Here is a 12500-nt window from a genome sequence, read left to right as displayed (position 1 = left end):
GGCCAAACTGGCTACGCAAACTAAAAGGAAAGGTAAATCTGAAATATTTAATGTTCGTGATAAGTGGAAGGCTGCTGTTAAGAACGAACCCTAATTATTCAATGTGATTTTGACACTTACTTTATACGAGAATCTGAAAGAGTAATTAAGAAAACAAGATTGTCAACGAGGGTAGGATTTTATTCATTGCTATATATGATAATAATAGACCCAAACATTGCAATGGGTTGTGGCTACCAAATAGAATTTAGGAGAGAACGGTGTAAATATCTAGATTTATCATAGAATCGTTTGACGGTGATGATGCCGATGTTAAAATAGCAACTTAACACGCTTGATTATTGTCGTTAAATAAAAAAAAAATAATAACACGATTGATTAGTTTGTCTTGATATGAAAGAAGTAGGTACGATATTTTTTTTTTTTTCTTTTTTTTTTTTAACATTGAACCGTTACTCTGGGCAAAGAAATATGAATGTTTTATAAGCAATGTTTATCAGGTATATTTTCTTGCCTTTAATCCATGAATATCAAATTTACTGCTAACTTGAGTATTTTTATCGGTTGTTAATATACTTATGAAAAGTTCTACACCTTAGATTTTTATTATTACTTTTGCTACAGGTATACAGTATAGCAAATAAAAAAGATAACTCAGTGGTATAGAAATAACCACTAAAATATGACAATGAATATAAATGAAATAAGAAAATTGGATAGTGTTCCAATTATGCAATTTGTCTTTGATACTATCCCCGTAAGGAAAGGAAATAGAAAGGAAATATTTTCATTTTAAGATCAGTAACAACGTTAAAATGAATCACACTTTAAAAATTGCATTAGAAAACGGTAGAAATCCTGGAATAAATATTGCCAGGCATTTACCGTTTTAGTAACGGATATAGTGACATGAAGGAGTGATATTACGGTCACCAAACCGTAAAAGATAATAACAGAGTAGGGTAAAAAATTACGGTCGCCTGTATTTTACTGAAATACGACTGAGAAAAGTATATTTTTATGGAGAATTTCCGATCAAAATTACGATTTTTTTAACAATGCAGTCGATACACTATGGAATGAGACCCTAGTATATAAAACACGAATTCAAATTGGTATTTGTTTTGACTAAACCTTTTGAAAGATTCGTACATTTTGTTTAATCATAAAAGCAAAATAAATGTCTTAAACAATGCCAGAGTATTATGAAAAAGGATCAGTTTATTAATAATATTTTGATATTTTGTACATATTTGTTCTGCTAAACCTTTACTTTATCAATGTTTCTATTTTTTTCATCTGTGAATTTATTCTGTAAGCTTCAGTTTCAGTTTTGCTAAACCTTTACTTTACCAATGTTTCAATTTATTCATCGGCGAATGTATTCTGTAAATGACTTTATCAATGCTTCTATTGATTCGTCGGCGAATGTATTCTGTAAATGACTTTATCAATGCTTCTATTGATTCGTCGGCGAATGTATTCTGTAAATGACTTTATCAATGCTTCTATTGATTCGTCGGCGAATGTATTCTGTAAGCTACTTTATCAATGTTTCTATTGATTCGTCGGCGAATTTATTCAGTAAATTACTTTATCAATGCTTCTATCAATTCATCAGCGAATTTATTCTGTAAGCTACTTTATCAATGCTTCTGTTGATTTGTCGGCTAATTTATCCTGTAAACTACTTTATCAATGCTTCTATATATTCATCGGCGAATGTATTCTGTAAATTACTTTATCAATGCTTCTATCAATTCATCGGCGAATGTATTCTGTAAATTACTTTATCAATGCTTCTATCTATTCATCGGCGAATGTATTCTGTAAACTATTTTATCAATGCTTCTATTGATTTATCGGCGAATGTATTCTGTAGGTTACTTCATCAATGTTTATATCTTGATCGGCAAATGTATTCTGTAGGTAACTTCATTAATGTTTATATCTTGATCGGCGAATGTATTCTGTAGGTTACTTCATCAATGTTTATATCTTGATCGGCGAATGTATTCTGTAGGTTACTTCATCAATGTTTATATCTTGATTGGCGAATGTATTCTGTAGGTTACTTCATCAATGTTTATATCTTGATCGGCGAATGTATTCTGTAGGTTACTTCATCAATGTTTATATCTTCATTTGCGAAATTATTTTCAATTAAAATCGAACGATTCTTCCATCATTCCAGGATACATATCTCAGCAGCCAATCTCCGTACAGAAATTCGAGGATAGTCTCCTGCCCAATGATTGGCTCAAGAAGGGACTGGAAGTCTTCGGATTCGCCATTCCAGTCGCCCTGTCAGTCATCTGTTTGCTGGTCCTTCTTGACATTTCGGGAGTCTTCGAATTCAGCCTTTTCAAAGTCAGGTAAGCGATCTCGCTTTAGTTTTATGATTGAAGAGTTCATGAGTTAAAGGTACATTCAGAGGAGTTCCCTCTGCTTTGAGTAACTGAAAGAAAACATTAAGGTAAGTGATAACGGGGCTTATTTGATCATTCAATTTTATTAATTGATTGCAGAGTATGATAAGACCGTATAAAATTTACCTTTTCATTTTTGTATGTTGATGTGATCAGGGTATCGCTAGAACGGATCTTGATTACAGGTGAACTTTTTTATTGAGTGGCACCCTTTCAGAAGGTTAAGTTTTGGTGGACGTTATTATTATTATTATTATTATTATTATTATTATTATTTTTATTATTATTATTATTATTATTGTTATTATTATTATTATACAGAGACATCCAGGAAAATTATTATTATTATTATTATTATTATTATTATTATTATTATTATTATTATTATCATACAGACATCCAGGAAAATTATTATTATTATTATTATTATTATTATTATTATTATTATTATTATTATTATTATACAGAGACGTCCAGGAATATTATTATTATTATTATTATTATTATTATTATTATTATTATTATTATTTTCATACAGAGACGTCCAGGAAAACCTGAGTAGAGCCATGGCCAACGTGGACGTCGATCAACTGACCAACACAGTGGAATTGGCCATCGCCAAGTACAACGAATTGTTCCCCAGCTCGTAAAGGTTGGTGTCAAATTCATAAATATCATTTACATGCAGATTGTGTCTACGCGATGTCAGGCAGGGCAGTCGGTCGGGACCATGGTCCACCCCAAAAGCCAAAGCAAAGTCCTTGAAAAAGAAGGCAACCGTGTTACCCCATATGAATGGGAAAAAAGCACGCTGATAGATGAAGAATGCAGATTGTGGATACGTCTTTGTTTAGCTTAATTATATTTCCTTTATCTTAAATCCCCCTTAAAAAAAATGGTTGCTTACTGAATGGTATCACATTTACACATTCTTTAATTGGCAAAAAAAAATTGTTTGAAGATAGGACATTTGGTATCGTTAATTGCCAAAAAAAAAAAAAAAAAAAAATCTTCCCCTTTAAAAAAAAGATATGATTGTTTACTGAATAGAATCACATTTACACATTCTTTAATTGGCAAATAGATTGTTTTTAAGGTAGTCCATTTGTTATATTTCATTGACAAAAAATAAAAATAAAATTATTTTGAAGATATTCCATTTGTTTCGGGTTGTTGGCTATTTGTGGGATTTCTTTGCATCTGCTTCCTTACATACATTATTAATATAATAAACTCTCTAATTTAACCATGTATTTATCACACTTATAAAAACACACACACACAGATTTCCCGGAGCTTATCTCCGGGCGGGGGCTCTTAACTACCAGGCCTAGCTCCCAAATAAAGTCAACAGAAAGGAGCTATTTGGTCTTCTGTTAACCTACACTGTTAAAAAAAAAACGTAATTTTAATAGGCAGTTTTCCATGAAAATATACTGTTCTTAGCCATATTTCAGTAAAATATAGGCGACCGTAATTTTTACCCATTGTTATTAAATTCTACGGGTTGGTGACCGTAATATCACTCCTTAACGTCAATATATCTGTTTTCAAAAGGGTAAATGCCTGGCAACATTTATTCAATGAGTTTTATCGTGTTTTTATGGCAAATTTTTAAGTGTGTTGTCTCTTGTTTCCTTTCAGAAACACCTCTGCCAATATCATGAAGCGTTTTAGGGGCGAGTGAACAAGCTGTCGAAAGCCCCTGAACATTATCTTGCAAGACAACTTATACATGAACATCCTCAAACAACTGTATAAGAGAAGACGTGGTTTTTCATCGCCTAGGAGAGTATCTTACAAGTCTACGTATAATCTGAACGTCCTCAAACCTGTGGAAGAGAAGACGCTGTTTCTCATCAGCTGGGAGACTGAGAGTGGCATACTGTACGCTCTTTGGTTCATCAGCATTTTCGTGTCTAGCAAGATCACCAACAGCTTTCTAGATCTCATTTTCAAACTGTATATATATATAAGATAAGTTTTTTCACTGAAGAGTTTTTTATTTATTTCAGTTGCTCATCAACTCATTAATCTTAAGGTAAACTAGTTTTTCCTTAGCATTACCTTTTTTTCTCTAATGTGATGTATATATATATATATATATATATATATATATATATATATATATATATATTTATATCTATACATATATTTATATATATATATATATATATATATATATATATATATATATATATATATATATATATTATTACAACACATAGAAATCTTTGATTATAAATTTGCAGTTGATTTAAACTCACTGGATGGTCCCAGAAATTAAATTTCATTCGTCTACTTTTTTTTTTTTTTTTTTTTGCATTTTTCACAATTTTTCACGACCAAGAATTTTTTTATCAGTCCGCAGCTTCGTCTGCCGTTGTTTTTGTAGAGATACATGAAGATTTACTTCAGCAGTTTTAATAAATATCAAATCGCTTGACTAGTTTTATAAACAACTAATATGTTTGAGGACACATATATCTGGGCAATTAAACCCTTAAGAATTTATATAAACAAGGTCGTTTTAGAGTTTTCAAGGTTTTAGATAAAGGATCAAGGAAAAAATACTGAAATCTATGACTTAAAAGCTCAAGATAGAGACGACTGGCGAAATCTAACCGAAGCCCTTTGCGTCAATTTGCGTAGGAGATGATGATGATGATGATGAACGCTCCGAGTAGCCAACATAAGTTTGAGTGTTTTAAGCAAACTTATTTTCTTTTATGATGTATCTTCATATGTGTTTTTTTTTTCTCTGGAAATTTATCTGAAATGTCCATTTCAATTTTTTTTTCCCAATCAATTGGCCTAGTTCTAGCAGACTCAGAGTTGTGAACGCGTTGAGTAGCCAACATATATTTGAGTGTTTTAAGTAAACTTATTTTCTTTAAATTTACTGTTCAATGATCGATCTCTATATGCGTTTTTTTTCTCTGGCGAGAAGGAAATACATGAAGAATACGGATTTGGGATTGAAATTTTGGTGCTGTTTTGATATGCGATCTCCAAGTCGTGCATTTGCTTTGGTATGCGAGCTCCCCTGATAGTAGCGATCTCACTTCACTTCACAGCGAAGCAACAACCATTAGATTTTTCGGAAAAAAAAAATAATCACCTAAGAAATAATAATCAATCAAGAACCATTAGATTTTCCGAAAAAAAAAAAATAATCACCTAAGAAATAATAATCAATCAAGAACCATTAGATTTTCCGAAAAAAAAATAATAATCACCTAAGAAATAATAATCAATCAAGAACCATTAGATTTTCCGAAAAAAAAATAATAATCACCCTAAGAAATAATAATCAATCAAGAACCATTAGATTTTCTATTATTCTATCTTTTTAACCTGTTGCAGTAAAAATATCGAGATCGCATACCAAAGCAAAAAAATAATTTCAGAGATCACGCCAATCCAGGACAGAAGTTTTAATACCCGAACCTTCTTGTAAAGGTGTCTTGTAAAAACGTATGTGTTCATATATACGGTATTTAAGCCAAAGTATAAACCTATGCTTACATACGGTATTTAGGCCAAACATGTTCCTTTGCGAGCTCATTTATATCACCATCAGGAAGTAAATCCTGCTCTTTCTAAAATGACTTGAACGAGCTCCTTGACAGATGGAAAGACAACCTCCGTGAAGGCATTCCTAGGAAAACTCAGGGGAGAAGGATTTCTAGGACCTTCTGACAAGTTTCCAGGAGACATATCCTTGGAAAGGAGTCATTTGCAGAAGTTATCTATTCCAGTTGTCATGGAAACGCTCTTGATATTTTTGCTTTCATATATTTTCAGCCTTTTTAAATAAGCAGTTTTTATTTGATATTCAAAGTCTCTTAAGTTAGAATTTTTGTGACTGGCCATCTGTGTAGAGCCTTTTTTTTGGGGGGGGGGGGGGGGGTTAGGATCCCCGTCGTATAGGAGGTTTACAATTATTATAGCTTAGGATTCTTCAACTGTTAGTTACGATAATCTATTTCATGCATAGACTGTTCTTTAAAAAGAACAAACGTTAATTTTTTTTTCGACTAAGTCCGGTTTTAAAACCTTTTCTCCAGATATGTCTCCGGGAAAAGGTTTTTCAATTCTATTGTCTAATATCAGTTCATCGCTCATAATTCTTTATTTTTCAGCCAGGATTAATGTCTTTCTAGGTTCAGGATAATATTTCAGTCTTTGTGTCACTAAACAAAGAATTTCTGAGTTTGAAAAAAGGATCATCATTAGAGTAGTTTTCGGCCTGGAAACTCGTAAATGTATAATAGGCCTAAGTTTCATTCCAATCCTCATTGTCTATAATCCCAGAATTGTCTATAGCTATTGTAGTAACAACCAATTCCATGTAAAAGATACTATAATTCTGGAATTATGAAAGACACAATGAGTGGAAACTATTTTCTTTTGAATAAAAGAAAACTAGGCCTAGGTCATAAGTTTCATTCCATTCCTCATTGTCTATAATCCCAGAATTGTCTATAGCTATTGTAGCACCAATCAATTCCATGTAGAAGTCATAATTTTCTTGATTAGACTTAAATAAAGAGATAAAAACTATAATTCTGGAGTTATGAATGGAAGCTATTTTTCTTAACTTTAAGCATGAAGAAGAAGTCTTACAAAAATTTTCAGCAGTGGGGTCCTTGAAAGGACCACGTGAAAATTAACGTCTTTAGTTTTAAGTTTAATTTTAATCTTTGCTAGATGTACCTTATCTTTTTATATTAGTTGTGTTTTCGGCAGTATAGGCCTATAGATTCCTAAGTTAAGTGACGACATATACCTCAGTATGCTTCTTTTTCCATGCTTAGAGATAAGGGAAGACTGCTGCTCTACGTGGTATACCTGGCGTATCTCATTGCCATGGAGACAAGTGGGTATGCTCCATTCTTTATATTGCATTTCTTTTACTTTAACCATGGTCGTAAGAGACAGTGGGTCTGCGGTGGCTGTATCCCTACCAAGGTTTTGGACAGAATTAATTTTTTCGGGCAGAGAAGCTAGTACAACAGGACTGTTCATTGCTAACCCAGTCCTTGTGTGTGTGTGTGTATATATATATATATATATATATATATATATATATATATATATATATATATATATATACATATATATATATATATATACTGTATATATATATATATATATATATATATATATATATATATATATATATATATATATATATATATACTCCTAGCATCTGGATTCTCTCTACCTCGGGATCAGAGACCCTAGGGGGGATCAACTCAAAGATAATAGCTTCTGGTCGACCGGGGAATCGAATCCGGGTAAAAGAAAGTGAGGTTTCATTGATTTAGCCGAGTTGCTAAGTTTCTTGGGCTTGAATTTACAACCATTTTTTTTTTCCGGATGAGAAGGGTCCAGTACGCTTATGCTAATAACTAATTTTATTACTAAATACTCTCCTAACGAACCTTCGAATTGGTACTTATAAACATGCAATTTGTGCATCAGGTGTACCCGTAGCCAGCTTTAGTTTTAAGTTTTTACAAAAGTACTGACGTTGATACGTTAGACAAGAAAAAGATCATTGAAATTAGAGAGGGTGTCCTTGGAAGTGTCCGAATAAGACATCCGGATACATCGTAAATGTATAATATCTTCGGATTAAGTTATTTATAAATATCTTTTCTTTCTATGTCTTTATTGTTATTTATGGCCAAGAGATTTTGTAAGTGTATAACTGTGCGTGATTTGTCTAAGTATCTGTCCAAATTATAATGTACGTTCTTCATTTACTTTTTTTTAATCTGTATTTTTTAATTGTTTTTTTTTTCGTAGTGTTTTTATTTAGAAATTATAATGTTTATGGTGTCTTTTATTTAAAGTTTCAACACATTTTTTACATCTGGTAAGGTTGTGTCAAAACAGTATCATAATAGGTTTAGGAATTTGATTTAAAAACTTTTAAATCTCGTACTATACATTTTAGTCATTCTAGCGTCATTCAGTAATTTATGATAATGTATGTGTCTTGCGCAATTGTATTTTCTCATTTTTAAAGATATTGATGTGTTTCATGTAGTGCAAATTTGAAAATAAAATGACCATTAAGTTGTGCAGTTTTCTTCTCTCACAAATTATTTCATCAATTGACAATGATATGTATCTATGATATTTGAATTTTTTATAGAAAACCTCACTAGTATGAATATATGAATATGTTTATACAATATATGTATATATGTATGTGTGTATGTACGTATGTACACACTAATATGTATATATTTATATATCCATATATATACATATATATGTATATGTATACATATATATGTATGTATATGTATATACATACATATAGTGTACAAAAACTGGTATGGGATATGAAATTTATGTGTAAACCAAGGTCAGACTGATAAGTCAACTCAAGGAAGTGAATCATGTATGTTGAATGCCCATGAAAGAAAAAGATTGAATCAATATGTTCAGAAATCTAAAGATAAGTAAAATAGTTAACATGGATGGAAGGATAGCCCAAAGTATATGAAGGTGGTTCGGTCATGTTGAAAGAATGGATAACAATTGATAAGTAAGAGTGTATAATTCAGAATTGCTGAGCTGTAGGGAGAGAGAAATCTTCTAGAAGGAGAGGAAGCTTTAAAAACAGTTCTTTTGATGGATGTAGAAGACGTTTTAGAAAGAAAGGGTCTTCATATCCAGGATATGTTAGGAAAGTGTGAATGGCGCAGCGTCTGTATAGGGTGTTCGACACACTGCTGATGAGCCCTGTGTGTAGGTAAGTGAAGTGTTTATTCTGGTGAAAGCCTTTACTGCACGAAAGGCTTGTTCACGATTCAGCAGACAAAAGGGTGAATAGGGCAGTGATTTGTGTAGTTTTTTATTTAGCCATCCCGGTAAGGTGAATAGTTTAATGTTAAATTTCTATCAATCTTTCTATCTATCTACCTACCTCCTATCTATCTATCTGTCTGTAAAAGGAATGAAAGATTGAACTGCTTCTTAAAGAAAGAAATGTACATCCCACACCCAGTGCAGATAAAGCCGATTCCTCGAAGCGATAAGAGATAAGACATCGAGACAAGTAGACTGAGAAAGGAAGGCAGAGACTTGCTTATCTTCACCCTGATAAAGCCAGGTCGTATCTCCTTATCTTCTGACACTATTTTGTCTATCTAAGTTTTAGTGTTTGCCATCTTAATACATTTCCCCAATTTACAGTTTATTTGATAAAAGGATTTTCCATGATTTCGGAACAGTTTGGGTTAACTAAATCCGTATATTTTCTGTATTTAGTTATTATTTCAGCTTTGATTTTCATGGCGTGATATTAAAACAGACATAAAAACATCTAGACTCAAGGCAAGAACATTATTATTATTATTATTATTATTATTATTATTATTATTACTAGCTAAGCTACAAGCCTAGTTGGAAAAACAAGATGCTATATGCCCAATATGTCGATATAGCAGAGGTAATCATTGATGAAGTATCTCTCTCTCTCTCTCTCTCTCTCTCTCTCTCTCTCTCTCTCTCTCTCTCTCTCTCTCTCTCTCTCTCTCTCTCTCTCTCTCTCTTTTAATTATTTTGCTTGAGTGTACACTCGGGCACACTATTCTATCTTCTTTCTCATCTAGTTTTTTTTTTCATAGATTATATAGGAAATATTTATCTTACTGTTGTTACTGTTCTTAAAATATTCTATTTTTCCTTGTTTCCTTTCCTCACTGTGCTATTTTCCCTGTTGGGGCCCTTGGGTTTATAGCATCCTGCTTTTCCAAGTAGGGTTGTAGCTTAGCAAGTAATAATAATAATAATAATAATAATGATAATGATAATAATAATAATAATAATAATAGATACTAATTCCATTCAGATAACACCACTGAATGGGTAATGGAGAGAGAGAGAGAGAGAGAGAGAGAGAGAGAGAGAGAGAGAGAGAGACGGAAGAAATTATTAGGCTTCTTGCTTATGAGGTTTTATGATAAGTCTGTTTGCTTATCACCTTATATTATTTGTCTTATCTTATCCAGGACCAATTGTTCATTTTCAGTTGTGGTTTGGCCTGTGCTGAACCAAGTCGTGTGTTTATATTTTATCAAAGGTAAGTGATTATCTTTTTATTGAATGTGAAAGAATTGATGAAATTCATAACACTGATTTGTTTTCTGATGGGTTTCTACAACAGTTAATTACCTGCAAGTAAAGTACACATGGTCATTTGTTTTCTGATGGGTTTCTAGAACAGTTAGTTACCTGCAAGTAAACTAAACATGGTTATTTGTTTTCTAAAGGATTTCTAGAACAGTTACCTGCAAGTAAACTGAACATGGTCATTTGTTTTCTAAAGGGTTTCTAGAACAGTTGCCTGCAAGTAAACTGAACATGGTCATTTGTTTTCTAAAGGATTTCTAGAACAGTTACCTGCAAGTAAACTGAACATGGTCATTTGTTTTCTAAAGGGTTTCTAGAACAGTTACCTGCAAGTAAACTAAACATGGTTATTTGTTTTCTAAAGGATTTCTAGAACAGTTACCTGCAAGTAAACTGAACATGGTCATTTGTTTTCTAAAGGGTTTCTAGAACAGTTACCTGCAAGTAAACTGAACATGGTCATTTGTTTTCTAAAGGGTTTCTAGAATAGTTACCTGCAAGCAAACTGAACATGGTCATTTGTTTTCTAAAGAGTTTCTAGAACAGTTGCCTGCAAGTAAACTGAACATGGTCATTTGTTTTCTAAAGAGTTTCTAGAACAGTTACCTGCAAGCAAACTAAACATGGTTATTTGTTTTCTAAAGGAATTCTAGAACAGTTACCTACATTTGTTTTCTAAAGGGTTTCTAGAACAGTTAACTGCAAGAAACTAATCATGGTCATTTGTTTTTCAAAGGGTTTCTAGAACAGTTACCTGCAAGCAAACTAAACATTGTCATTTGTTTTCTGATGGGTTTCAAGAACAGTTAATTACCTGAAAGTAAACTAAACATTGTCATTTGTTTTCTAAAGAGTTTCTAGAACAGTTACCTGCAAGCAAACTGAACATGGTCATTTGTTTTCTAAAGGGTTTCTACAACAGTTACCTGCAAGCAAACTAAACATGGTTATTTGTTTTCTAAAGTGTTTTTAGAACAGTTACCTGCAAGTAAACTGAACATGGTCATTTGTTTTCTAAAGGGTTTCTAGAACAGTTACCTGCAAGTAAACTGAACATGGTCATTTGTTTTCTAAAGGGTTTCTAGAACAGTTACCTGCAAGCAAACTAAACATGGTTATTTGTTTTCTAAAGGGTTTCTAGAACAGTTACCTGCAAGTAAACTGAACATGGTCATTTGTTTTCTAAAGAGTTTCTAGAACAGTTACCTGCAAGTAAACTGAACATGGTCATTTGTTTTCTAAAGGGTTTCTAGAACAGTTACCTGCAAGCAAACTAAACATGGTTATTTGTTTTCTAAAGGGTTTCTAGAACAGTTACCTGCAAGTAAACTGAACATGGTCATTTGTTTTCTAAAGGGTTTCTAGAACAGTTACCTGCAAGTAAACTAAACATGGTCATTTGTTTTCTAAAGAGTTTCTAGAACAGTTACCTGCAAGCAAACTGAACATGGTCATTTGTTTTCTAAAGAGTTTCTAGAACAGTTTACTGCAAGTAAACTAAACATGGCCATTTGTTTGTTAAAGGGTTTCTAGAACAGTTAACTGCAAGAAACTTAACATGGTCATTTGTTTTTCAAAGGGTTTCTAGAACAGTTACCTGCAAGCAAACTAAACATTGTCATTTGTTTTCTAAAGGGTTTCTAGAACAGTTTACTGCAAGTAAACTGAACATGGCCATTTGTTTTCTAAAGGGTTTCTAGAACAGTTAACTGCGAGAAACTAAACATGGTCATTTGTTTTTCAAAGGGTTTCTAGAACAGTTACCTGCAAGCAAACTAAACATTGTCATTTGTTTTCTGATGGGTTTCTAGAACAGTTAGTTACCTGAAAGTAAACTAAACATTGTCATTTGTTTTCTGATGGGTTTCTAGAACAGCTCCCTGCAAGCAAACTAAACATGGTCATTTGTTTTCT

The 12500-nt window shown here is 32.3% G+C and overlaps 2 protein-coding genes across 2 annotated transcripts in view; both read left to right on the top strand.

Moving 5' to 3' along the window:
- LOC137653172 (uncharacterized) overlaps positions 1–4359 on the top strand; it is a 5010-nt gene extending 651 nt beyond the window's left edge. Inside the window, exons 2-4 of the mRNA XM_068386550.1 lie at positions 2195–2375; positions 2968–3081; positions 4074–4359. Coding sequence (XP_068242651.1) covers positions 2195–2375; positions 2968–3079 — 293 coding nt within the window. The 3' untranslated portion in view covers positions 3080–3081; positions 4074–4359. The remainder of the gene's footprint in view (positions 1–2194; positions 2376–2967; positions 3082–4073) is intronic.
- Positions 4360–10450: 6091 nt separating this feature from the next.
- The window catches only part of LOC137653527 (innexin inx2-like), a 10483-nt gene continuing 8433 nt past the window's right edge, over positions 10451–12500 (top strand). The window contains exon 1 of the mRNA XM_068386999.1: positions 10451–10536. The gene's annotated coding sequence lies outside the window, so the exon portion shown is untranslated. The remainder of the gene's footprint in view (positions 10537–12500) is intronic.

The sequence above is a fragment of the Palaemon carinicauda genome, chromosome 14 (genome assembly GCF_036898095.1).
Source record: "Palaemon carinicauda isolate YSFRI2023 chromosome 14, ASM3689809v2, whole genome shotgun sequence".
Taxonomy (NCBI): Eukaryota; Metazoa; Arthropoda; class Malacostraca; order Decapoda; family Palaemonidae; genus Palaemon; species Palaemon carinicauda.
The sequence above is the reverse complement of the archived record's forward strand: the minus strand, read 5'-3'. Positions and strand labels throughout refer to the sequence as shown.